This window comes from Miniopterus schreibersii, assembly GCF_964146895.1.
Source record: "Miniopterus schreibersii genome assembly, chromosome: 20".
Lineage (NCBI taxonomy): Eukaryota > Metazoa > Chordata > Mammalia > Chiroptera > Miniopteridae > Miniopterus > Miniopterus schreibersii.
Window position 1 is genome coordinate 26,394,290 of NC_138122.1, and position 26,320 is coordinate 26,420,609.

Here is a 26,320-nt window from a genome sequence, read left to right on the forward strand (position 1 = left end):
TTTATGCAGTCATAAAATATCAAATAACATATTTTTATGAAGGGGCCCAGAGACAGAAGCACCTGGTGCCCATGGGAGTCATGGTGTAGCCCTGGGTTACGGCAGGGACTCGAGTTCTGGAGTCAGTCCCCATGCTGTTCCTCAGGCAAGTCCCTGAGCTCCCCTGGGCCCCCTCCTAAAAATTATGGTAAAAGTCACATTACATGAGATTAGTTATCTTAGCCATTGTAGAGTGTGTAATTCAGTGGCAGGTAGTACATTTCACAGTCATTTACAACCATCATCACCATTTAGTTCCAGGGTATTTTCATTACCCCCAAAGTAGTCATTCCACCCGTCCTTCCACCTGTGCAGCCACGCGTGTGCTTTCTGTCTGATGGATTTTCCTAATCTGGACACTTGCTGTAAATGGAATCCTGTGACTTGTGGTCTTCTGTGTCTGCCTTCCCTCAGTCAGCATTGTGTTCTCAGGGTTCACCCACATGGTGTGTGTGTCAGCGCTCCGTCCTGTTTTGTGGCCAATACGTGTGGATGGACTGTGGTTCACTTATCTACACATCCACAGGTAGACATGGGAGGGCTTTTTCATTTCTCAGGTGTTTCACGAGAGCATTGTGGCTGTGAGTGACACGTTAACACGCTGTACGCTGGCGCTTTACACAGAAATCGTGCAGGACCTGCCCCCAACCCCGTCCAAGTTCCACTACATCTTCAACCTGCGGGATCTCTCGCGGGTGTTTCACGGGCTGGTCATCACCAGCCCCGAGCGGTGAGTGTGCTGCCTCTCCCGACCACCCGCAGCAGTGGCTCTTTCTGTCCTTCTCAGGCAGGACTTGCCGACGAATTCCACCAGTCGGTCGGTGTGTCAGTGAATTTCCCGGTGTCTTGTTTACCTTAAACGGCCTTTACCTTGTAAGCCCTTGAGGGTAAAGCAGGCAGGACAGGAGAGGCGGGGGTGTAGGCATGCTGGCATGTGCGTCCCCTGGGGGGACAGCTTTGCTGACCCCTCCGCCTTAGTCCTGAAGCGTGAATTTGCCGTGTGTTCCTTTCACTCCTGTGACTGAATTGTTTCCAGTTAAAATTGGTTCTATTAGCTGTGTCTTTGGGAGAAGTAAGCATAGAGGACAGCAGGGTTCAAGTCTGGGCATGCACATTTCCTCTCTAAAACTACACTTAGTGTGTATTTACACTAACGTGCACTTTAATCTATAGATTCACATTACGGATCCACATCATATGAGTGGACTGAGGACTTTCCACCAACCCGACCCAACTCTCGGGTGCCCTGGAGATGGCATTTCAGGAGAGGGCAGCTCCGGGTGTTTGGGGTGGAGTGAAGGCTCTTTGCCAGACATCAGAGAAAGCTCCGGATCTGAGGCCAGTGGAGCTGCTCTCAGGAGGAGCTGCTTGCTGGTGGTTCCGATCCTGGTGTTAAACTCATGTATCCCAGCAGCAGGAACCATGCCAGGCACTCGCTCTGTGTTCCGTGGGTTGTTCATGGACAGTGTCCCTCCTCGGCCCTACAGGAGGATGAGCTGTTGGCCGTGGCTCTATGGTTGTCACACTGAATCTGTGAGCTTCCATTAAAACTCAGTGTTATCCCAGCTTGGGGTAGGACCACAGAGATGCTGTCCTTTCCCGCACCCTGGGGATCCAAGAGCCAGGAGCACCTAGCCCCATCTCCTCCGGATGACGCTGTGACTGCCTGTGCACTTCCGTCACTAGGTTCCAGACGGTGGCCCAGATGGTGCGTGTCTGGAGGAACGAGTGTCTGCGCGTCTTCCATGACCGGCTGATCAACGAAGTGGACAAGCAGCTGGTCAGTGTGTGGGGACGAACTGGCCGATGCGAAACTAACCACTGTAGTCTGCTCTGGGGAAAAGCGCGTGAGACCCCATGTAGCAAATAGACACTAAAAATAGACGTCAGCAGGTAAAGGGGGTGGAGTACACAGTACCTTGTTGCAACTGGGAAACAGAAATTGAATGCAAGTCAGATAATCCTGGTGCATGTTTTTTCCCTGACACGTGTCAGCACACATGTGTTGTTGGGTTTGGGTCCATTACTGGTCGTCTGCCGTCAGGTACAAGAGCACATAGGAGACTTGGTTACGAAACACTTCAGCGAGGACGCGGAGGTGGTGATGAGGGACCCCATCCTGTTTGGAGACTTCCGGATGGCGCTACATGAGGAGGAGGAGCGCATTTATGAAGACATCCAGGACTACGAGGCGGCCAAGGCTTTGTTCCAGGTGTGTGCGGGGCTCACCTTTTCCATGTCCCGTGGTGCTTGGGAATGACCCGAGGAATTTGTTAAACCTATACCCCTGGTTTCAGCCCCCTGAGAGCCCCTTCATCAGCCCATGGAGGGCCCCAGGGTGCCGTTGCACAGCCAGGTTTGGGAACCACTCACCTGACCCCTGTTCGTCATGTTGGCTTTCACTCACGGTGGAGCCTTGCAGTCAGCGTTGGCTCGCTGCCAGCGCCCACAGACCAGCAGTCAGAAACCTTGATTGTTGTTGCTAGACTCAGTTCCATAAACCCACAGGATTTAATTATTCAGCCACTGCAGACACTGGGAAAAGTCTCCTCTATTCTTGACCCCTCCTGGACTAACGGGGAAAGTGTGGGTCTTAGAGCCAGTGACCCTTGAAAATTGCTTCAAATTCAGGAAATTCTCGAGGAGTACAACGAAAGCAACACCAGGATGAACCTGGTCCTGTTCGATGACGCCCTGGAGCACCTGACGCGGGTGCATCGCATCATCCGCCTGGACCGCGGCCACGCCCTGCTGGTGGGCGTGGGCGGCTCTGGGAAGCAGTCTCTGGCCCGGCTGGCCGCCTTCACTGCTGGCTACGAGGTGAGGCGCCCTCTTCCCCAGGCTTTTAAATTTCAGAATTCAGCTTCGTGTTCAGTTTCTTTACACATCTTCCCACAAGTTACCTGGTTGTGAATAAACTCACCAGTGTGGGTGCGCACACGCCCGGTTGTTGCTTGTGTGTGTGTTTTCCTGCTTCCTCCCCTGCCTTCCTTGCCTTCTCGTTTCTTGCCTTCCTTTCCTCCCTGGAACTCAGATAACTCATTTTAACAACCTCGGGCATCTTTTAGAACCCCCACTTTTTCCCCACACACATAATCTCATGTGGACAGACCTGTGCTTCCCACACACTCCCCCCACCCCCACCCCCACATGCAGGCTCGGAGTGTCCTGGTTTGTTTGACAAAAAGAGATGTGACAGTTTTCTGTGTCCTGCCTTTCTCACTCAATAGTCTTGTGTGAAAATGGCCTGGGTCACCTGGTTGGGCCCTCTCTCATCCATCATAGACGGCTGCACAACCTGACGGTCCCTGCAGGTGCTCGAGTTCTGCTTCATGGAGTGGTCCCCTCCCTCTGCAGCCGTGAGTTCCCCTCCCCGGCCGGTTGTCTCATGGGACCGCTGTGCTCTGTGTTGGCAGGTGTTTGAGATCCTCCTGAGCCGGGGCTACTCCGAGAACAACTTCCGGGACGACCTGAAGAACCTTTACCTGAAGCTGGGCATCGAGAACAAAATGATGATCTTCCTGTTCACAGACGCACACGTGGCCGAGGAGGGTTTCTTGGAGCTCATCAATAACATGCTCACCTCAGGTACCGACAGGCAGGAACCGGCCAGGTGAGCGGTGCTGGCCGGAGCATGACAGGCCATTAGCAACCCCCCATATAAGTCATGACAACCAAAAATGTTCTCAGACATTGCCAGTGTCTTGTGGGGGGCAGAATTGCCCCCCGTTGAGAACCCCTGCTTCAATGCTCACAATAACCCTCCCAGGTAAGCAGGAGGCATTTATCGTTCCCATTTCCCAGATGAGATTGAGGCTCAAAGGCCATGAGCCTCGGGTCTCAGAGTTGGGACCCCAGCCCTGCTCCTTGGGCTCTTCCTGAGACACGGTGCTTCTCTTCTGCCTGAGCCTTAGAGGACCCACCTGCCTGTTTTCCAGGCATGGTACCTGCACTTTTCCAAGAAGAGGAAAAGGAGGGGATCCTTGGTCAGATTGGACAAGAGGCTTTGAAGCAGGGGACGGGCCCGGCCAAGGAGTCTGTGTGGCAGTACTTTGTGAACAAGAGTGCCAACAACCTGCACATCGTGCTGGGCATGTCGCCCGTAGGGGATACCCTGAGGACCTGGTGCCGGAATTTCCCAGGTGCGCAGGCCGAGCTTGCAGAGGCATGTGTCCCCTGCAGCGGGGCGTGCGCCTTGGGGAGTGATGCAAAGTAAAACACAACTTGTCATAGGTTGAAATTGGGACTCTGCAGTGCAGGGTGAGCTCCACTCCACCCTCACAGTTGGCCAGCGGGCTCCCATGTTGTCCTTGGGTCAGTGGTGTCCTCCTGACAGGAAGTCGTGCTCACAGCCCCAGGTGCAAGGCCCGTAGTGCCTTCAGCGTCACTCTGCTCTCCCTTCCATCTGGGAAGACCGTGCCAGCCTTGTGGAGGGGGCAGGACCCTGGGGCATGTTCAGTTGTCAGGGATGGGGTGGCAGGTATACTCCTGATGGAGGCCAGGGGAGGCTGCCAAACATCCTACAATGTGTAGACTGCCCCCAGACAGGATTATCTGGCCCAAATGCCAACAGTGCTGAGGCTGAGCAACCCTGCTGTTGGATTATTCTTGGGCATATCCAGCTCATTCACGTTGGTTGGGTATGGAAGGACGGTATCAGTGGTGAGTGTCTTGGGCGGCATGGTGATCCTCCGGTTCCTCCCTCTTTGTTTTCAGGTCTGGTAAACAACACCGGCATTGACTGGTTCATGCCCTGGCCTCCCCAGGCCCTGCATGCCGTCGCCAAGTCATTTCTAGGTAAGTGACAGCTGATTCAGGGACCACACTGATGGTACAACAAAGCAGCCTGTTACCACTTTTCTGACTTTGAATTTGGTCCAGTAGATTCCTTCACGTTACCCCCATGACCACGAGTGGTTTTTAGTTTGTTAGTGTGCTTTTGGCTTTTACTGTGTTTTAGTCCAAAGAGATTTGAGGGGACTTAAGAGGACAATTTAGGATAACAAATTATTAGGTATCGTTTAAAGCAGGAGTCAGCAAACCATGGCCTGTGGGCTAAATGCAGCCCACTGCTTGTTTTGGTTAATAAAGTTTTATTGGAACACAGACTCACTCACTCATAAACATATTGTCTCCGCCTGCTTCTATGTCACAACCACAAAGCTGAGTAATTGTGACAGAGATTGCGAGGCCCACAAAGCCTGAACGTGTCCTGTTTAGCTTTTTATGGAAAAAGCATGCTGACCCCTGGCCCGAAGGATGGGCTGTTGTGGCCAGTGCTGCTGTGAACGTTCGCCTACAAGAATCAGCTTGTGTCTTTTTCAGTGCTTTTGAGGACATACCTGGGAGTGGAATTGCTGGGTCCTGTGGGAATTTTGTATTGAACTTCTTGGGGAACTGCTCCTTTCCTTTCTTTAAAAGGCACGTTTTTCGTCTGTTCCTCTTTAGGGAGTAATTCCATGATCCCTGCAGAAAATATAGAAGATCTGGTAGAACATGTGGTTTTGGTCCACGAATCTGTGGGTGAATTCAGCAAACAGTTTCTGCAGAAGCTGAGGCGCAGCAACTATGTAACTCCCAAGAATTACCTTGATTTTATTAACACATACTCAAAGTTACTGGATGAGAAGACTCAGTACAACATAGGTGAGACTTGGGAATGGGATGGTTAACAGAAATTGTTATTATTTACAATAATCCAAACTCCAGTCTTTTCTTTAAGCAGATATTCCTTAGTGAGACGCGGTGTACTCAGGATTGAGGCAAAGCAAGGCACAGTTTGGGTTTTGCATTTCAGAGGGATTCTCCTGTTGGGCAGAGTCCTGGCATGCCCTTACTTTTATGTTTCCGTGTTGGTCCATGAACTTTCTTAGCTCTAAATTGTCACTGCGTTCGAGATACTGGATGGCAGCAACGTGCTCTGTTGAAAAATGCTTTTATTAATTTTTTATTTACTTTTATTTATTGAAAAACCAGCCTTTTAAAAAAATCCCAGAAGTAATATATGCATTGTAGAAAGATTTTAAAATATAATCAGAAATCCTGAAGGAAAATTTTAAATGGTTCCTAAAATTTCACTGTAGAGGTCACTGCTGCCTGGATTTGGGGTTAAGTCCTCTCACACTTTTGTTAGAAAATGCTCTTTAAAAAATGCTCTGGCTCTTGGCCAAGCGAAGGGCTGTTTTCAGAAATATATTCATTTTGGCTGATGCCGTCCCAGCACGGAGGTGGAGGTGCCAAGCGATGCTTGACCTCTCATGAGAACGATTTTTCCTGGTGAGCCCAGGCGGGACAAATTGCAGTGAGGCCACCAGAATGTTCTCCTGGGTGAGCTGGGAGCAGCGCCGCCTTGCTGGTGAACATGACATTGTCTTTCCTCAGCACAGTGCAAGCGTCTGGAGGGGGGGCTGGACAAGCTGAAGGAGGCCACCATTCAGCTCGACGAGCTGAACAGGAAGCTGGCCGAGCAGAAGATCGTGCTGGCCGAGAAATCTGCTGCCTGCGAGGCCCTGCTGGAAGAGATCGCCACCAACACGGCCATAGGCGAGTGTGGGAGCAAGCAGCTCTGGGGATGGGGACACTCCTGCTCCACACACACAGCAGGACAGGGCTCCACAGGGGGACATCCCTGAGAGGCCATGGTAGACAGTGAGAGTGGCATCTTTTGACCCTTTGATGGCTATGTTTTCCTGAGTTAGTGCCAAGCCCCCTTTAGTGGCCATGGAGACCCCACCACATGCAGGACCCAGGGCTGGCGGCTTAGGGATTTGTCGGGAGTGGAAGTGCCGTCTCTCTGCCTGCTGCGGACACTCCGTCAGCCTCTGCTTGTTGACTGTAAATTCACCCCGGAGAACGCCATGGCGGAGGTTCTGGTGAACTCAGCACACATTTCCTGAGTACCTACTGTGTTCATTTCCTGAGACTGCCATAACCAAGCACCACAAACTGGGTGACTTAAAAAATTAGACCTTTATTCTCTCACAGTGGTGGTGGCCAGAAGTCTGCAATGGAGGTGTTGGCCGGGCCAGGCTTCCTCCAGAGGCTCCAGGGGAGGCTTCTGCCCTGTCTCTCCAGCTCCTGGTGGTGGCTGGCAGTCCTGGGCATCCTTTGGCTTATAGATGCATCACCCCAATCTCTGCCTCTATCATCACATGACCTTCTTCCATGTCTCTGCACCCTCACATGGCCTTCTTATAAGGACATAGTCATTGGATATAGGGCCCACCCCAACCCAGTGTTACCTCATGTTAACTAATTACATCTACAAAGACACCGTTTCCAAATAAGACGACATTTTGAGGTTCTCGGTGGACGTGAATTTGGGGGAACATTATTTAACCCAGTATAACCTCCTATGACCCAAGCCCTATTCTGAACATGGGCTTTACAGCCCTTGGGCAATGCTTGTGTTCTGGTGAGCAGAACCAGACAGTCAGCAGGCCAGGGAGTAGATGGAAGTTCAGATCACGGTCAGTGTCATGAAGCAAATACACAGAGTGGTGAGGGTGAGAGTAGCTGAGCGGGCGCCACTTTATGGGGGTGGGGTGGAGGTTGAGTTGGGCCTGAAAGAGCATATGAAAAGGTGATGAAAAGGCAGAGAGATCTCTGTGAGCCTGAAACAAGGAGGGCAGCCTGGTGTCCTCAGCAGCCCTGGCCAGGCAGGCCTGGGGGCTGTCACATAGGATGAAATGGGTGGGACATGGGCGCGAAGGTCAGAGTTGGAGCCGCAGCCCTGGTGGGGAGACCTGGTGCACTGTGGAGACTTCTGTGCCTGTGGAACTCCAAAGCGCATTAGCTCCCCCTGTGGCCCAGCAACCACCCTGAAGGGCTGTGCACTACTTGGCTCATCCCATATCCAGTAGCTTCACTCACCTCCCCCCCCCCCCCCCCCCAACAGCGGAGGAAAAGAAAAAGCTTGCAGAAGAGAAGGCCATGGAGATAGAGGAGCAGAACAAGATCATTGCCGTGGAGAAGGCAGAGGCCGAGACGGCCCTTGCCGAGGTCATGCCCATCCTAGAGGCCGCCAAGCTGGAGCTGCAGAAGCTGGACAAGTCAGATGTGACAGAGATTCGGTAATGATGGCAGTCTCCAACTGTGCTTGTCCCAAACACCACTCCTGAAAGAAGGCATCATGATCGTGGTGGTTAGGCATTTATGGAGCCTCTTGTGTGCCGGCCATGGTGCTGGGCACATACCATGTGGGGACTGTTACTGTCTTCATTTGCAGATGAGGGAAATGCGCCCAGGGAGGCGTCCCCATCCTGTCCTCATTTTCAGAAGGGGTTCTGTCGTCTGGCCCCATAGTTGCATCTACTGGAAGAGAGACTCCTGTTTCCAGGCTGGTAATTGACTTGTCCTGGTGAAATGGTGCTGGTTCTCTCTTCCGAAGGGCTGAGCAGCATTCCCTGTCGAAGGCTGTGCCTTTGCTGTTTGCTTATTGGTGAAATGTGTGAATTCAAACAGAACATTTAGCTGGTTCCAGAGCAGGGGCCCTGGTGCTCTTTGCAGACCCTCCAGAGATGCTGCTGCTGTTAGCAGGAAGCCATCATTTCAGAGTTCTGCAGTGGTTCCAACCAAGGTGTGAGGGTGGACTTTTTAAAATTGCAGTAGCCCTGGCCAGTGTTGTTTAGTGGTTAGAGAATCTGCCTTCGCTCCCAAGGGTCTCAGGCTCAATTTCTGGTCAAGGGCACATACCTGGGTTGCAGGTTTGATCCCTGGCCCTAGTTGGGGCACATGTGGGAGGCAACCAATCAATGTGTCTCTCTCACATCAATGTTTCTCTCTCCTCCTCTCCCTCCTTCCTTCCACTCTCTCTCAAAATCATATGGGAAAACCCTCAGGTGAGGAGGATGATGGGGATGATGATGGTGATGATGGGGATGGTGGTGGTGGTGGTGATGATGGTGATGATGGCAATAATGACAGCACTACCATTGAGCCTGAGGAATTACCCCAGAGTGTAGTTAAAAACACAGATTCTCAGGCTCCACCCTGACCTACTGATTGAGACCCTTGGGGGTGGCCTGGGTTTACATCTTAATGACACCCCCCACTATGGTTCTGATGCTGAGTCAGGTTCCAGGAGCCCGGGCTGGCACCTAATGGATGAGACCCCAAACCTGCCCTTGAAGAAGCTCACCCCCTGGGAGCCCAAGTCCAAGTTGGGACGTGGCTCCCTTTGCTTCCACACATCACATCCCCACCTCCAGGGCCTAGCTCTGGACTGAGCCGTGTGCCCTGGAGTCTCATTCAGGCTGGCTCTGAGCCACACCTCACCTCTCTGTTTCCTGCCAGGTCCTTTGCTAAACCCCCAAAGCAGGTGCAGACGGTGTGTGAGTGCATCCTCATCATGAAGGGGTACAAAGAGCTCAACTGGAAAACCGCCAAGGGCATGATGTCAGACCCAAACTTCCTGCGGTCGCTGATGGAGATTGATTTTGATTCAATAACCCAGGGCCAAGTTAAAAATATCAGAGGTGAGTGTAGACAAATGTAGGAACAGCCAGGATTGTTCTTAATCTGGCGTCTCAGTCTCAGGGGCAGGGATGGAGAGCCAGGAGGGAGCTTGTTGCAGGCAGACCCTCCTGTGGGGTCACAAGGTGGCAGCATGACCCTGTGGATGGAGTGGGTGGGATGGCGGTTCCCAGAGAAAGATGGTGGCACTGTTCCGTGAAGTAGGAGGGTGGATGCTGGCTGGGCTGAGTGCTTGATGCTACAGTTGTTCTGGTTCTCCCTGGGAGGAAACAGGACCCTCTCACAGAACCCAGACCAGTCTCATCTTCTGTGCTTGTCTGATAGGCATGGTGGTGCCTGGAGTTGGCCTAACCCTTGACTTCTCCTCTTGTGCCTCTTGCCAGTATAAAGTCTTCTGCAGGTCCCTGGGGGAGGGCTCGGAGGAGGGGACAGCACCGTCCCCGGCCAGCCCCTCTGACCTGTTATAGGCTGCTCACATTCCCTCCTGCCTGACCCCTGACCTGCCCAGGCACTGAGCGGTAGAATGATGACAGTCTTTGCAAAAGGCAGTATGGGTTTATAGCATCACTGTCTGTCCTGATGTTTGTTCAGAACTTTATTGCCAAATGCTCTTTTGCGGCCACTTAAAGACAAAACTAAGTGAAACACAAAGAATGACAAGAACCAGAAACCCAGGGTATTGTCTTTGCTCGAGTGTTGGTTAGACGCGAACTTACTCCGGGGGTGAGGGTGTGGTTTAAGTTGGCAGAGACCTGGAATGGCCTGCGAATCCCAGTTAGCTCCCTGCTCTGAGCTACTTTGGTGCCCAGAAGGGAGTCCCCATTGACACCCTGGGTCCCCTGGGGCTGCTGGTTGCCCTACGGAAGCACCTGGGTCGTAGGATGTTCCGGTGGCGGTGACTTGTGCCCCTCACTCATGTCTTAAACATCCTCCTACAGAACACATGTTTGGGGTCCGACTTGCCCTGTTGCCGTGGGACAGTGGTTTGGGCCCCCTCAGATGGCAGGAATAAGGATCTGGATCTGCTCTCCTTGTCCATGGGCAGCTCATCTCCCATTTTATCTTCCCTCGGGGATGCTTGCCACTCATTGAGACCATTGACCTGCAGGTCTCCTGAGGACACTCAACACCACGATTGAAGAAATGGAGGCTGTGAGCAAAGCAGGCCTGGGGATGCTGAAATTCGTCGAAGCCGTGATGGGCTATTGCGACGTTTTTAAAGAGATCAAGCCCAAGAGAGAGAAGGTACTGCCCGTCTGTGAGATGCACACACCACTGCGGAGGGACCTTTTTGGAGTCAGAGTTACTGTGTCCATGGCATAGCTGGGAGAATTCTGGCAAGGTTCTGATTTCAAGCCCCATAACATTTCCCCCCAATACATGATAACCCGGGATTACAACTCAGGTTTGACATAGTGGAATCTGACAGACACTGTCTGAAAGATTTTCCAGTTTTGTGTGAAGAGAGCAGGATAAAAGATGCTCAGAATCGTTGATTGGGACAGAAGCAGAGTTCCTCAACCTCAGTGCTACTGATATTGGGGCCGGCAGTTCTTTGTCCTGGGGGCTGTTCTGCATACTTGCTTCCAGCAGCCCTGGCTTCCAGATGCCACTGCCCCTGCCCCCAAGTTTCAACAACTGAAAACGTCGCCAGTCATCGTTCCATGTCCCGGGGGGCGGGGGAGCAACAAAATTGGCCTGGGAGAGAACCACCAGGTCATAGTAACATGTGAACCCACGATGATGAGAGAGAATTACAAGGTTGATGCTGTCATGTGAGCCACAGTGTGACCTGTATAGCTCAGAGTTTGTTCCTCAGAGATCTTAGGACCCCATAGCAAGACCAGTACTGTCTTCAGAGCCACAGTCACCTCACCGCGACCTAGTGCACATGGGAAATGAGCCCTCTGCACACTTGGATGCAGGATGTCTTTTTCTAATGGGTTGTGGGACTTTTGCAGCAGACCACTGAGGAGGAAGCTAAGAAAAGAAGCATGCACCTCGCTGCGGCACACAGTCGCCCCTGAAGTTCACAGACCCCATTAGAAACGCAGGGTGGACAAAGCCCGGGCATGGGGTACTTTCCTCCCCACCCTGCCACAGACCTTTTCCCGACCGTTTTGTGGATTATCTTCCCCTAGGTGGCCAGGCTGGAGCGGAACTTTTACCTCACGAAACGTGAACTGGAAAGGATCCAGAATGAGTTGGCAGCGATCCAGAAGGAGCTGGAAGCATTGGGGGCCAAGTATGAGGCGGCCATCCTGGAAAAGCAGAAGCTGCAGGAGGAGGCAGAGATCATGGAGCGCCGGCTCATCGCAGCCGACAAGCTCATCTCAGGGCTTGGGTCTGAGAACATCAGGTCAGCTGGCTTCATGGGCACCTGCCCCCATGGGTGGCTCTGAGTAAAACTCAGTGGCCTGTGTGAAAGTCAGCAACAGAGGTTCTTGCCACGTAGCATCTGTTGCATTTTCATCTGAAAGTCGAGGGAGTCTGATTTCTCTATTGGCGTGGTAAGGTGGCCAGTGGCCACTGTATCGGGTGTGTTTTCCCTGGCTACTGAGTGATATGTACTAAGTGACTATGCAGGGCTAAGGAGACAGAGCAGCTGTGGAAGCAGAGACAAAGTGGCCTCCTCTGAGGTGCCTCACGTCCTGGGAATGCTTGAGTCCTGAGCCCACTCTGGATGGGTCTGGAGGAGGAGCCCTCCTCTGTCGCCGGACACCTGTAGCTTATTCACTCCTGAGCTTCCCTCCTAAATAGGTGGGATTGTTTGATGCTCATGGGCAAGACTGTTTGGCCATAGCTGGTCCACCAGATAGGTCAGTATTTTCTAATCCAGCACCCACAGACATGGTGTGGAAAACCCTGGAAATACTGTTTGCTTATGGGAAACAGACCACATTCACTATTTCTAAAACCCAGAGGGCCTTGTCCAGTTACCAGATGAGGCCAAATGAAACACCCGATTTTGTCTTGGGTAGAATTGGGTCACCAAGCAGGACCAGACCTCCTGAGCTCTGCTGGACGTGTTTATGTTATTGAATAAGCGTTCGGAAACAATGCAATTACTATGTAATAAATAGCTTTGAGACAAAATGCGCCCAACATTTATCGAGGCCCTTGTTAGATGCCAGGTTCTGCCAAGCCATGGAATTCAGTTTTTCAAAACATTGGGTTCGTAGGGAGGGAAGTGGGAAAACGAGCTGGCAGTCTCAAAACAGGGAGTATCTTTAAACATTTCCTTCTGGCCAGCCCATTGACAATGGGCCCAGGTCGTTCTTCTACAATGTTCCTTGTGACTGTGTCGGAAGGTAACAGCTCACCGCAGCCCCCCTTTCCGGCGCCAGGTGGCTAAAGGACCTGGACGAGCTGATGCACCGGCGTGTCAAGCTGCTGGGGGACTGCCTGCTCTGCTCGGCCTTCCTCAGCTACGAGGGCGCCTTCACGTGGGACTTCCGCGACGAGATGGTCAACCAAATTTGGCAGCAGGACATCCTGGAGCGGGAGATCCCCTTGAGCCAGCCTTTTCGATTAGAAAGCCTGCTCACAGATGATGTGGAGATCAGCAGGTGTGTGTGACCCAGAGCCCACAGGATGGCGGGAGGGGGCTCGGGCTGGCGGGGCCTAGCGGAGTGCGCTGCAGACCCGCTCCTGGACTCGGGGAGGCGGGGGGGAATTGCGAGGTCTCTGGATTGGCAGGTTGTTCTGGAAGCTGACCCACCACCCTTCATTCTCGGTTCACAACTCTGGCAAGAATAGTGGATCTTCCTGTCCCTCTCCCTTCTAGGTGGGGCTCCCAGGGGCTGCCCCCCGATGAGCTCTCCATCCAGAACGGCATCCTCACCACGCGGGCCAGCCGCTTCCCTCTGTGCATCGACCCCCAGCAGCAGGCCCTCAGCTGGATAAGGAGGAGGGAGGAGAAGAACAACCTGCGGGTACCGGCTCCTGCGGGGGCCCCCTGCCCTCTTCAGGGCACGGCCCAGCCCCTGCCTCCTCTCCTGGCCTTCCCTGGCCCCCAGCAGAGCCCAGCCAAAGTGCCACTACCTGAGCCCCCGCGCGGAGCCCCCCAGCTCCCACTGTTGAGTCAGGAGGGTGGCACGAGCCCTGGCTTCTACTCTGCTCTTGGTCGTGCACTGCCCCCGGGCTGGGCGCATCCTGAGGGCGGAGAGGGTGCTTGGCTCACCTTAGTGTCCCCTCCACAGTACACAGCTTGGTCGCCTTAGGCGCTCAGTTGCTTTGTTTTGGAAGGGAGGGGGAGCGGGCTCGATTAAGATGTAATTCACATGCCCTGGCCGGTTTGGCTTAGTGGTTAGAACGTGGACCCGAGGACTGAAGACTTTCAGGTTTGATTCCGGCCAAGGGCATATACCTGGGTTGCAGGCTCAGTCCCTGGCCCCAGTTAGCGCCTGTGCGAGAGATGGCCAGTGTGTGTCTCACATCGATGTCTCTCTCCCCCTCCCTTCCCCTCCACTCTCTCTGAAAATCAATGGAAAAAACATTCCCTGGTGAGGATTGAAAAAAAGTAATTCACACACCATACAACTTACCCGCTGACGACATACGGTGCCGTGGTTTTTAGTGCATTTACAGAATTGTGAAACAACCACCAGGATCAGTTTTTATCTCAGGGACATGCACATAAGGGAAAGAGGGTTAGGACGCACATGTGCTCCGTGCTTGGATCCTCACGCGTCTGGTGAGCGATGTAGCAAAATCCTCTCACAGTCGCTCAGCTGCTGAGCTGTAGTTTTTGAACGAGAGGCTGAGCCTGGCCCTTCCTTGTGCATTTCTGGGCCCATACGGTGTGCACGCCTCGCTTCCTGCCCATCCCCTGTCCTTGTCCCTGCGGGCTCCCTCCAAGGTTCCGACGTGGCCACTCCCCACTTGGCCCCTTACGTTTGGCAAGTGGGCTGAGCCTCCGCACCTGCCCCCTGCCCTCCAGGTGGCCTCCTTTAATGACCCTGACTTCCTGAAGCAGCTGGAGATGTCCATCAAGTACGGGACGCCCTTCTTGTTCCACGATGTGGACGAGTACATCGACCCCGTGATCGACAACGTCCTGGAGAAGAACATCCGCGTGTCCCAGGGCCGGCAGTTCATCATCCTGGGAGACAAGGAGGTAGACTACGACTCCAACTTCAGGCTCTACCTGACCACCAAGCTGGCCAACCCCAGATACTCCCCGTCTGTGTTCGGGAAGGCCATGGTGATCAACTACACCGGTAAGGACCTGCAGAACCGAGGGGGCAGGTGAGGGTGGCTGTGGTGGACACCACGATTGGAGAGCACGGCTGTCACGGCCGTCATTTCATCCAGTGACCCCACATCCTTCTCCTGGCCACACCTTAGCTGGTCAGTTCTCAGTGACAAAGCCACACCCAGGAAGGCCAGGAGCTCTGGGTCTGGGGTGGCTGAGTCTGGACCAGGGGACTCAGCTATTCACATTAAGAGGGAGGTGAGATCCCTTTCTCCAGGGCAGGGAGTAATCCTGTATCTGTGTTTAAATGCTGCATAACTGAATTCCTTTAGGAACTGGACGCCACTTCTCAAATTTTCTGGGGTCGTCACACAGGCCCTCAAGCAGGGTAGTCGGGCCTGGGTGCTTTCCACTTGGTTTTCCAATGTGTGGGGCCCTGGGTTTATTTGGCGCCTCTTCACTCTGCCCCCGCTCTGTAGAGCTGTGCCTTCATTCCGCTCCGACATTTGACAATTTTTACCTTGTGGCTTCAGTGTGGTTTTATCAGGAGTATGAGTTCTCATGTTCTTGAAGGATAGGCACATCTGTGTCAGCAGGAAGACATGGTGACCAGCCTGTCAGGGGAACGCCGCAGTGAGGGCCACCCCTACCCCTGCAGTCACTCTGAGCTTGGGGGGGGTGGCCACAGCAGTGAGGGCCGCCCCTGTCTCCCACAGTCACTCTGAAGGGCCTGGAGGACCAGCTGCTAAGCGTGCTGGTGGCCTACGAGAGGCACGAGCTGGAGGAGCAGAGGGAGCACCTCATCCAGGAGACGAGTGAGAACAAGAACCTGCTGAAAGACCTAGAGGACTCCCTCCTGCGGGAGCTGGCGACCTCCACGGGGAACATGCTGGACAACGTGGAGCTAGTGCATACCCTGGAGGAGACAAAGTCCAAGGCCACGGAGGTACCAGCCACACAGGAAACGGCTGAGCTAGGAGCTGGTCTCCACAGCTACTCAGGGAGAAAAATCAGACTCCAGGGTCTCAGGGCCTTATTCGTGGTCCCGGGTCCTAGAATCGGAGTTTAGGTGGGAGGACATCAGCCTATGCTCTCGTCGGACTTGGGCTTTGAGTTACCTTAGGGCTACGTGATGAGAAACGGCCACCTCTGGTGAGGTGTGCAATGGGGAGGGGTATCCTAAAGGTGTTACCAGGCTCCTGTGCATCAGGTTAGCCATTTCAGTTGAGAGTAAGGGAAAACCCAACCCTACTTGGCCTAAGTGAAAAGGGAATTTATCAGCTGAGAAAACAGAAAGGTCCATGGTGGCTTCAGGTAGGGCTGGATTCAGGACTCCAAGCATATCACCAGAACTCGATTTATTTTCATGTCTGGGCTGGGCCTTCTTCTGGGTTTGCCTCCTCATAGAGCCAAGCTACCCTCGTGGTCTCAAGATGGGTCTGGCCTCATGTCCTTTTAGGTTCAAGTCCGAAGAGAAGTGTGAGAATCTTTACCTGTCCCTATCACAAAGGTCCTGAGAGTCATTTAAGTCACATGCCCACCCCAAACCAGTCCCATGGCCTGGGGATGTATTGCATGGCTTGGTTGGGCCTTGGTCACAGGCTTTTCACTTGGAGCTGGGCTGGAGCCCCACATGCAGAGCAGAATGGGGGAGTTGTGTCTCCAAGTAAAGTGTGGGGGTGTTAGGAGAAAGCACAGTGGAGCGAAGCCACTAGTGTCCAGCCCCTCTCATGCCAGGGTGGTGCTCCCTCCCATTCCCGCCCTCTACCTTCTTACTTTCCCACCCATTTTATATCCCTTTGATTGTGGGTGTATATCTCCTGTCTTCTTGGCAACATGCACCTTTTCTGTACTTTTATTAGGTGTCAGAGAAGCTCAAGCTGGCGGAGAAGACAGCCCTGGACATCGACAGGCTGCGGGATGGCTACCGGCCCGCGGCTCGGCGGGGTGCCATCCTGTTCTTCGTGCTGTCAGAGATGGCCCTGGTGAACTCCATGTACCAGTACTCCCTGAGCGCCTTCCTCGATGTCTTTGGGCTGTCGCTCAAGAAGTCGCTGCCCGACTCCATCCTCATGAGGCGACTGAGGAACATAATGGACACGCTGACCTTCAACATCTATAACTACGGCTGCACAGGTGGGTACCTCCTGGCTCCGACAGGACGGCTGCGCTCCGCACATGAGCCTGCGGGGTCTGCATCCAGACTCAGCCTCGTTTTAACTCCATCACCTCTTCAGAGGCTCTGTTTCCCAACACAGCCACATTCTGAGGTCCTGGGACTCGGGGCTGCAGCTTATGGATTTGCGAGGGGGCAGAATTCAGCCTGTATCAGTCAGATAGGGAAAAGGCTAAGGACTGTTGTTCCTTTAGGGCTCACTTAAGGAGCCAGCTTTCTAACACATACAAAGTTGCATCCTCCTGTTGGTACAGAGTTTGAGAGTACGCTGTGTGGCCTCTACAGCAGAGGTCGGCAAACCCTGGCCAGCAGGCCCCCTCTGGCCACCCTGCTTTTAGAAGTAGCATTTTATTGGAACATAGTCACACGTGTTGGGCATGATGTGTGCATTGAGCCTGTATTTTTTGGACTCAGAGTTATGGACTTCAGATGCAGTGAGGGCTGAATGCAGCCGTGCCACCTGGGGCCTGTCACGTTTCTCCTATGTAACCACGTTGTATGTGAGAAACTTTTAAAATCAGAGTCTATCTTGCTGTTCTTCAGGATTGTTTGAGAGACACAAGCTGCTCTTCTCTTTCAATATGACAATCAAGATAGAACAAGCAGAAGGACGGGCTCCCCAGGAGGAACTAGACTTTTTCCTAAAAGGTAATGAGATGGCCTTGCTCCACTCACAGGTGCACAAGCCTGTTCCTTAAAACTAACAGCAGAAACTCTCTTTAGAGCTTGGCTTCCAGGTGCACTTGTCATTAAATGTTTCTGTGGACGATTCTAGCCTCAGAAAGGGCTCTGTTTTGACATGGAGCCACCACTCCTTTCCTGAAAGCTGCCTTGGGGCTGGAAGACACTCTGAGCAGCTGGCAGAACCGCAGGCGGGGACATGGGAAGCCTGCGCTGCCTCCTCTCTCCAGGCCCCCTTTTCTAGTGGGTTTTCCCCGAAAGTGTGGGAAGTCCAAGTGCAGAGCTGCCTGCTCACTCCCAAGAGCTGCCTGCTCCTGGTACGCTGGCCGGCTACTGATTTCCTCTCCCGCTGTGATTAGGAAACATTTCCCTGGAGAAGAGCAAACGGAAGAAGCCCTGTGCATGGCTGCCCGACCAGGGCTGGGAGGACATCATGCTTTTGTCAGAGGTGTTCCCAGACTACTTTGGGAGTCTCCCCGATGATGTTGAGAAGCATCCAGCCATCTGGCAGGAGGTGAGCTCCCATTTTCCCCCTCCTTCCATGTGTCCAGCCTCCAGACTGAAACTGCAGCCTCACCCCTTGTGGGTGCAAAGATATTCCTGTGAGCGATCCATTCAGAGTGTAGTCAGTGCCCTCTTGTTGCCTGGATGGAAGTCGTCTTTGCGCAGTTCAGCTAGCTGTATGGGAGAGCCACCCATCTGGCCATCCATCTGTCCATGCATTCGTCTGTCTGTCCGTCTGTCCTTTCACCCACCCATCCACCCACCCATCCATCCACCCACCCATCTACCCACCCACCCACCCACCCATACATCCACCCACCCATCCACCTACCCACCTACCTACCCACCTACCCACCCACCCATCCATCCATCCATCCATCCACCCACCCACCCACCCATCCGTCCATCCGTCCATCCACCCACCCACCCATCCATCCATCCATCCATCCATCCATCCATCCATCCATCCATCCACCCATCCATCCATCCACCCACCCACCCACCCATCTACCCATCTACCCATCTATCCATGCATCCACCCATCCACTCATCCACCCATCCACCCATCCACCCACCCATCCAGCCACCCACCCACCCATGTACCTACCCATCCACCCACCTACCCATCCACCCATCCGCCTGCCCATCCATCCATCCATCCATCCATCCATCCATCCATCCATCCATCCATCCATCCCTCCCTCCCTCCCTCTCTCCCTCCCTCCATCCATCCCTCCATCCATCCATCCATCCCTCCCTCCATCCATCCATCCCTCCATCCATCCCTCCATCATCCCTCCATCCATCCATCCATCCGCCTGCCCTCCCGCCCGCCTGCCCACCCATCCATTCACCCACCCATCCATTCACCCACCCACCCACTCACTCATCAATCCATCTACCCACTCATTCATCCATCCAGCTTCTAAGAACTACTTACTGAGCATCCACCATGGGTCATGTCTCTTGATGGCCACTGGCACTCAACAGTGACTAAGACTCAGACCTCCCCTTCCTGAAGTGCATAGTTTGGGTTAGAAAATGACAGCTCTGACCAGCAGTGGCCATGATGCTCATACTTCTGTAGATTTTATCCCTTCACAGCGGCTTTTGGGACCTCCATGTGAAAATGGGGGCACATCACCACATAGCTGACGCCACCTGAATGCCCTTTGCTCTTCCCAGTGGTATGACCTGGATTCGCTTGAGGAGTTCCCGTTCCCCTTGGGCTATGACAAGAGCATCACTCCTTTCCAGAAGCTGCTCATCTTGCGCTGTTTCCGTGTTGACCGGGTGTACCGGGCCGTGACCGACTATGTGACTGTGACCATGGGGGAGAAGTAGGTGGTGCTTCTGTGTGCTTGGCCCTCCTGTGGGGCCGTCCCCACCTGCAGGGGACTGTCACAGCCCCGTCGCTCAGAAGTTCACCCCCAGCATGTGGGATGTGCACAGATGCTAGATTCTAATATGGGGTGGGTGGAGCAAAGAGCTCCAGAGAGGGATGGTTCCAGGTGGTGGACACAGGAGAGTGCCTGGTAAGATGGGCCATCCCTCAGCCTGGAGCTGGTCTCCCAGGAGCCTCCTAAATCAGAGGGCACGGTCCTCTCTCCAGGTATGTGCAGCCCCCGATGATCAGCTTTGAGACCATCTTTGAGCAGAGCACCCCAAACTCACCCATTGTGTTCATCCTGAGCCCCGGCTCTGACCCTGCCAGTGACCTCATGAAGTTAGCCGAGCACAGTGGTTTTGGGGGAAACCGCCTCAAATTCCTTGCCATGGGTCAAGGCCAAGAAAAGGTAGGTTGTTGGAAGGAATAGCTCTGACTTCAGGTGAGGTCCCCGGCCTCTGTTAGGAAGGAGTTAGCACCTGGTTCTAAGCCAGCGGGGCCACTGCACATAGGAGCTCCAGGTACTCTGTCTGCAGAGCCATCAGCACCCGCGAGGATGGCAGTGGGTTTAGGAACAGTGGCTCTAGGTCCCACATCTGCAGTCAGCAGCCCAGCCGTGCATGGTCAGCGAGTGCTGCTCTTTTCAGAGCCCTTGCTCACCATCACCTCCTTCTGCCCCTGCAACACCCCGAGGCCTTGTGGGTCAGGGTGGTCATTGCCCCAGGGGCAGGGCAAAGGGAGTGGTCAGGGAGCAGGTGCACTGTGTCGGAGAAGCTGGGGCTTTGTGGGCCAGTCCGAGGGAGGCCATTGAGGGAGGCCCGGATGCTCCCCCAGCTCCCAGCCATGACCAGCCCAGCGCACGGGGGCACTGAAGGACTAAAAGACTGTTCCTTCGAAGGCTCCGTCTATAGCTCCCGGATCTCCAGCTTCTGATGGAGTTGGGGCCTGGAGTGGGTCCCTGGGAGAGCCTGGGGCTGGTGGGGCCCAGGACCCCAACCCTTCTCTTCCATCGGTGCAGGTGGCTCTGCAGCTGCTGGAGACAGCGGTGGCTCGGGGGCAGTGGCTGATGCTGCAGAACTGCCATCTCCTGGTCAAGTGGCTGAAGGACCTGGAGAAGTCCCTGGAGAGGATCACCAAGCCCCACCCTGACTTCCGCCTGTGGCTCACCACAGACCCCACCAAGGGCTTCCCTATCGGGATCCTACAGAAGTCCTTGAAGGTCTGGTTTCAGGATGGACACCGGCATCCCACTGCCCAGTCCCTCAGCTCATTGTTTGCTGTGTGTGCGTGTATGCTTGTGTCTAGAAATAAACTTAGGCAGTGGCTGGACACCCCTTCCCAATTCCCTCCCTCCCTTGTCAGAGATAAGCACTGTCCTAAATTGGTGACAGTCTCAGGTGACAGGAACGACTCCTAGGCCCATCTTTACCCCCTTCTGCATGTAACCAAAACAGAGCCTAGGTTAGTTTATACGGACTTAACTTCTAACACTAGGCCCACCCCAGCCTGCAGTCCTCCAGAGGTCTGTGCAGAAGCTTTGAGTGGTTTACATGCCCATTTAACTTGCAGAGAATTTTTTGGAAAGGTTTTGTCACCTGTTTCTGGGGCAGGTAGAGGGAAAACATAGCTCCTTCCATTTTACGTTTGAGGATCCCCAACCCAGTTCAGGAGGTTGAAGAACCTTCTCAGGTCATTTGCTGAGCAAGCAGCAGAGCTTCTGAGAAGAGAGTCCAGTTCCTTAAGTTCTCCTGGGCCCTTAACAAGAGACAGTTGCTGTTCAAGGAAGAGGATGGATGGCTGCTGATGACAAAGGAGCAGCCAGGAAGTCTCCACATCGCACGCTCTTCGGAGCTCTGTGGCTTTCCTCACCACCCATCTCCTCCCCTGGCAGGTTGTCACGGAGCCACCCAACGGGCTGAAGCTCAACATGCGAGCCACATACTTCAAGATCTCGCCCGAGATGCTGGACCAATGCCCTCACCCCGCGTTTAAGCCCCTGGTCTACGTGCTAGCCTTCTTCCATGCCGTGGTGCAGGAGCGGAGGAAGTTCGGGAAGATCGGCTGGAACGTCTACTATGACTTCAACGAGTCTGACTTCCAGGTGAGGGAGGGCAGAGGGGCTCCTGCTCCCCTCCTCACGGGGCAGAATGTGATAACATCGGGGGTTCAGTACAACTGAGCCACCTCCTCCTCTTTCAAGGTCTGCATGGAAATTCTGAACACGTACTTAACCAAAGCCTTCCAGCAGCACAACTCTCGGATCCCGTGGGGCAGCCTCAAGTACCTAATTGGAGAGGTAGGAGTGTCCTAGGGGGCCCTCCATTGCTGCCTCCTGGGGCTGGAGCAGGGCTGTGGCCTGGTGCCCTTGAACATGACAGCTGTCCCGTGGCCTGCATGTGGCTCAAAAGTGGCTGCTGCTGCTTTGGTTGGTTGGTTTTGCTTGTTTTCTGGGTACATAGCCTCTGGCTCTCACACCTGTCACTCAGGTCATGTATGGAGGACGGGCCATCGACAGCTTCGATCGGCGCATCCTGACCATCTACATGGACGAGTACCTGGGGGACTTCATCTTCGACACCTTCCAGCCCTTCCACTTCTTCCGGAACAAGGAGGTGGACTATAAGATCCCCGCAGGCGACATGAAGGAGAGCTTTGTTGGTGAGCTTCCTCGGACATCATGGCATATTTCAAGTCTCTCTCCTCAGGGCCTACACATTTCAGCAGCTCTGTGTACTTGGTTGGCCTGAGGGCTCTTTGGTCCCTTTGCGTGGGGGGCTCCTGGCTGGTGGGTGTGGCCTGTCACAGGGCTGTTCCCAGCTTCGGAGCTGACGGAGCTTGTTTAGATTTCTGGTCCTGGAATGATGGCAGATAGGTCAGATTCTGCCTGGAGGAACAGGGTGGCTCCCTCGAAGCTCACTGAGCTGTTTTTGTAAAAGATGGACACAGAGCTGGATGGGGCATGCTGGGGAAAAATTTTAACTGAAAACGTGTCACTAAGCAGTGGAAGTTAGTCTTCAGTGTCCAAAACCGAGGGTGGCAGTGGTATGACCTGTTGCCTGATTGTAGAAGCCATCGAGGCCCTCCCGCTGGCCAACACACCTGAGGTGTTCGGTCTTCATTCCAATGCTGAGATTGGGTATTACACTCAGGCCGCTCGGGACATGTGGACTCACCTGCTGGAGGTGCAGCCTCAGACAGGTAAGCCTACTGAGAGGAGCGGGTTCATTGAGGCCAAGGGGTGTGGGCACAAAGTTCTGCTGTGACCCCTAGAGTTTCCACATCTGATGCTGATGTGTTTCCGAACCCCAGAGGGCTCAAGGTGCCCCAGCCCCATGCTCCAGTGACATGCTCCCCCTCACAAGTGTCCCACTCTTAGGGGAATCAAGCAGTGGCATCAGCCGAGACGATTACATCGGCCAGGTGGCCAAGGATATAGAAAACAAGATGCCCAAGGTCTTCGACCTGGACCTAGTGAGGAAGCACCTCGGGCTGGGCATCTCCCCCACATCGGTGGTGCTCCTGCAGGAGCTGGAGCGTTTCAACAAGCTTGTCGTCCGCATGTCCCGGTCCCTGGCCGAGCTGCAGAGGGTGAGCGCCCTGGCGAACAGGTTCCCACCTCCATGTGGAGCCTGGCGTTCTCATCACCTGGCCCTCGCTCTCATTTTTTTCCGCAGGCCCTGGCCGGGGAAGTGGGCATGAGCAGCGAGTTAGACGATGTCGCCAGGTCTCTGTTTATCGGGCATATCCCTCACATCTGGAGGAAGCTTGCCCCGGACACCCTCAAGTCCCTTGGGAACTGGATGCTCTACTTCCTGCGGCGGTACAGCCAGTACACGTCCTGGGTAAGGGAGGGGTCGCTGGTTTAGGTGTGGCCTGGACCCCCTGCTGCGGCCACCTCTCCCGACCCCCCACCCCTGCCTGCTCCCCAGTGCCGAGCCCTGTTAGTGGTTGACCAGGTGCTCCTGAAATGGTCTCTGACTCTCCAAGTGTCTCTGTATCTGCTCCTTTTCATTTTTGTTTTTGAGACTTGGAAGCACACTACACACAGGTTGGCTTACTCACCTGAAAGCCTGTGTTGGCAACTGTTCCATCATGAGCACCTCTAGACCCATCTCATTCTTTTGGGAGTACTCCATTTTACAGGCGCCCCACGCCCTTCCTGCTATGGGTGTCTAGGTGGCTACCATTGGGGTTTCCTTTTCTTTCCTTTGGCCGGTACAGGCCACAGCCCAGGGCACGTGTGTTTGGTGGTCACGTGAGTCTGTCCGTGGTTCGTTTCTGAGTGGAGAGCTGGGTCAGAGTGTGGGCTCTCTGTTCTAAATTCTGGGAGCTCTCACCTGGAGAAGGTGAAACCAGAGCCCATGAGGGCGATCACTGCCTCACCTCTCCCCAGCACCATGTGGGTTCATGTTTTGAATCTTTTCTCCCTGGGGGGTAAACAGGGACACATAACTGTCTGGATGTGCGTGTCTTTGACTATGGTGAGGCCGAGTGTATTTTACATTTCCTGTTACTTTTCCTGTGAATTGTCTTTTTGTGTTTTGGTTTCATTTTTGTCGAATTCTTCATCTTTTAAAGCTAATTTCTCAGAGTTCTTTGCATGTCAGGGAAATTGGCCCCTTGTCTGCCAGCCTGTCCCATGTCTTTTGACTTTGTGGTGTTTTTTCCAGAGGACCGTTTGACATTTTCACAGTCACATATATCAGCCTTTGCTTTTATGGCTTCTGGATTTTGTATTCTTTGCTCCAAGGTTATGACAACATTCATTGGAGATGTGATCTGGTACTTTCGTGGTTTTATTTTTTTATATCTAAATCTTTGCTTCATCTGGAATTGGGCATTCCAGCTTGCTTTTCCCAGATGGGCTACCAGCTGTCCCAGCCTCATTTCTCTGCTGTTAATGTGAGCTATGTCTTTTAACGTGAACTCAGTGTGCTGTCAGCTTGGACCTGGCATTGCACAGTAGCTGCCCTTCCTTCTCTGCAGGCCACGGAGGGCGAGCCCAGCGTGATGTGGCTCTCAGGGCTACAGGTCCCGGAATCCTACCTCACGGCCCTGGTGCAGGCCACCTGCCGGAGAAACAGCTGGCCCCTGGACCGCTCCACCCTGTTCACGCAGGTGACCAAGTTCCAAGATGCGGACGAAGTGACGGAGAGGGCAGGACAAGGTGCAGGCGTCCCCCGTGGGCCCACAGCCTCTCGTGTCCCTGAGTTATGCTGCTGCACACGCCGGCTGTGTCTGTGCGCTGTCCACGTCTCCCATCTCTGAGGGGAGCACATACGTCTCCTCCAGCTTCTCCTTGGAGACCTGGGTGCTGGTGGGAGTCCTGAACCGTGCTTACCCTGCTGGTTTGTGTGAAATGGGCTCTTGGGTCAGAATTAGATTTTCAAAGAACTGGATCACCGGCTGGCTTCCCGGGAAACCCCGAGGGGTCCAGGGTGCGGGAGGCAGAGGGGTGATAGGCTAGACTGGAACCGTTAAATTAGGCTGTAGCTTCCCATGCCTTTGACACTGGTCATGACCGTGCAGAATGCAGCCAGAAACTGCTGTCTCCCGGCGGCTGTGTCTCCGCCAGGGGATGTTCACCTGCAAGTGCAGAAGCCTCCTAAGCTCTGAGGGAACTGATTCATGGTGAAGGCTCAGGAATGCTCAGGGTTTGTCCGACACATATGCCTATGAGAGCAGAATGACCAAGGCCTCTTGTAACCCAGGTTCCTTCCTGGCTCCTCCAGGCTGCTTTGTGTCAGGACTGTACCTAGAGGGTGCCGACTGGGACATAGAAAGAGGCTGCCTCATCAAGAGCAAGCCCAAGGTGCTGGTGGTTGACCTGCCCATCCTGAAGATCATCCCCATCGAAGCCCATCGCCTCAAACTGCAGGTGGGAGGCTGCCCCTCTCATTTGCCCTTCCCCTTCCCCCTGTAGTTATAAGCGAGGAAAATGCACACACACACTCGTGTATGCGGACTTCGGCAAGTGGCGGGTTCAGGTTCAGGAGCCGGGGTCCAGGCAATGTCAGGGGAGACTATTGGCTGCCCATAAGGTTGTGTGGGCAGTGCCTGAGTCAGTCCGCCTGGAGCGAGCAGCAGCCTCCTGCTGTGTCTGGTCTGGGTCCTCTGAACACATGTCCACGCTAAGGTAGTGGAGGATTGCTCTGCAGTCACGGCCATGTGTTTGCATAGACGCAGCCTCGTGGGGGGCCCACTTCTCTGAGCACTGAAGTCAAGGCTAAGAGTGCCAGGCTCTCCCTCTGTCCGCGGGGACTTCCCACGTGCCTTTCCTTTGCAGAACACCTTCCGGACGCCTGTCTACACCACCTCCACCAGGAGGAACGCCATGGGGGTCGGCTTGGTGTTTGAAGCCGATCTCTTTACCACGAAGCACATTTCTCACTGGGTGCTGCAGGGGGTGTGCCTCACCCTGAACTCCGACTGACCCTCGCCACAGGGACCTGTGTAGACCTGTCCAGTCCACTGGCATTTCTTGGGGCCTCTCAAGAGGCAGGAGGGGGAGTGACAACAATTTTCCTTACATTTGAAATCAGCCATTTTAACCTGTTTCCACATAAATTAACCTGCATGGTTTTGTTTTTGAAGTTTTGGTTTTTTTTGAGTAAATCCTGAAGGACGGTTCTGAGATGCTGAGGTGTCTTCCTCCTCAGAGGAAACACTTGGTTAGGAGACGTGCCTGGCATGTCACTGACAGTGAGGACGCTAATGCACATTTTCAAAGGCATGTATGTGATGATCCAGGTGTTTCAGCAGCTGCCTCTTTGGGGCAAGAGCTGTTGGCTGAGGTGTGGGACAGAAGCCCCAGGCTGCCGGGCTGGGTTAAGCAGAGCCCCATTCCCTGGGCCAGTGTCAC

The 26,320-nt window shown here is 54.0% G+C and overlaps 1 protein-coding gene across 1 annotated transcript in view; it reads left to right on the forward strand.

Moving 5' to 3' along the window:
• DNAH10 (dynein axonemal heavy chain 10) overlaps positions 1 to 26,049 on the forward strand; it is a gene marked incomplete at its 5' end in the record, with an annotated part of 76,092 nt that extends 50,043 nt beyond the window's left edge. The window contains 32 exons of the mRNA XM_081122784.1: positions 597 to 769; positions 1,726 to 1,819; positions 2,084 to 2,251; positions 2,671 to 2,859; positions 3,456 to 3,627; positions 3,978 to 4,181; positions 4,756 to 4,836; positions 5,488 to 5,685; positions 6,421 to 6,588; positions 7,937 to 8,111; positions 9,334 to 9,515; positions 10,622 to 10,758; positions 11,655 to 11,872; positions 12,861 to 13,082; positions 13,301 to 13,448; positions 14,456 to 14,735; positions 15,427 to 15,656; positions 16,573 to 16,846; positions 17,430 to 17,534; positions 17,927 to 18,081; positions 19,257 to 19,411; positions 19,684 to 19,867; positions 20,477 to 20,677; positions 21,350 to 21,559; positions 21,659 to 21,754; positions 21,945 to 22,116; positions 22,525 to 22,656; positions 22,835 to 23,046; positions 23,133 to 23,300; positions 24,445 to 24,625; positions 25,191 to 25,336; positions 25,745 to 26,049. Of these exons, the coding sequence (XP_080978910.1) occupies positions 597 to 769; positions 1,726 to 1,819; positions 2,084 to 2,251; positions 2,671 to 2,859; positions 3,456 to 3,627; positions 3,978 to 4,181; positions 4,756 to 4,836; positions 5,488 to 5,685; positions 6,421 to 6,588; positions 7,937 to 8,111; positions 9,334 to 9,515; positions 10,622 to 10,758; positions 11,655 to 11,872; positions 12,861 to 13,082; positions 13,301 to 13,448; positions 14,456 to 14,735; positions 15,427 to 15,656; positions 16,573 to 16,846; positions 17,430 to 17,534; positions 17,927 to 18,081; positions 19,257 to 19,411; positions 19,684 to 19,867; positions 20,477 to 20,677; positions 21,350 to 21,559; positions 21,659 to 21,754; positions 21,945 to 22,116; positions 22,525 to 22,656; positions 22,835 to 23,046; positions 23,133 to 23,300; positions 24,445 to 24,625; positions 25,191 to 25,336; positions 25,745 to 25,891 (5,577 nt within the window). The 3' untranslated portion in view covers positions 25,892 to 26,049. The remainder of the gene's footprint in view (positions 1 to 596; positions 770 to 1,725; positions 1,820 to 2,083; positions 2,252 to 2,670; positions 2,860 to 3,455; positions 3,628 to 3,977; positions 4,182 to 4,755; positions 4,837 to 5,487; positions 5,686 to 6,420; positions 6,589 to 7,936; positions 8,112 to 9,333; positions 9,516 to 10,621; positions 10,759 to 11,654; positions 11,873 to 12,860; positions 13,083 to 13,300; positions 13,449 to 14,455; positions 14,736 to 15,426; positions 15,657 to 16,572; positions 16,847 to 17,429; positions 17,535 to 17,926; positions 18,082 to 19,256; positions 19,412 to 19,683; positions 19,868 to 20,476; positions 20,678 to 21,349; positions 21,560 to 21,658; positions 21,755 to 21,944; positions 22,117 to 22,524; positions 22,657 to 22,834; positions 23,047 to 23,132; positions 23,301 to 24,444; positions 24,626 to 25,190; positions 25,337 to 25,744) is intronic.
• Between the last annotated feature and the right edge of the window lie 271 nt (positions 26,050 to 26,320).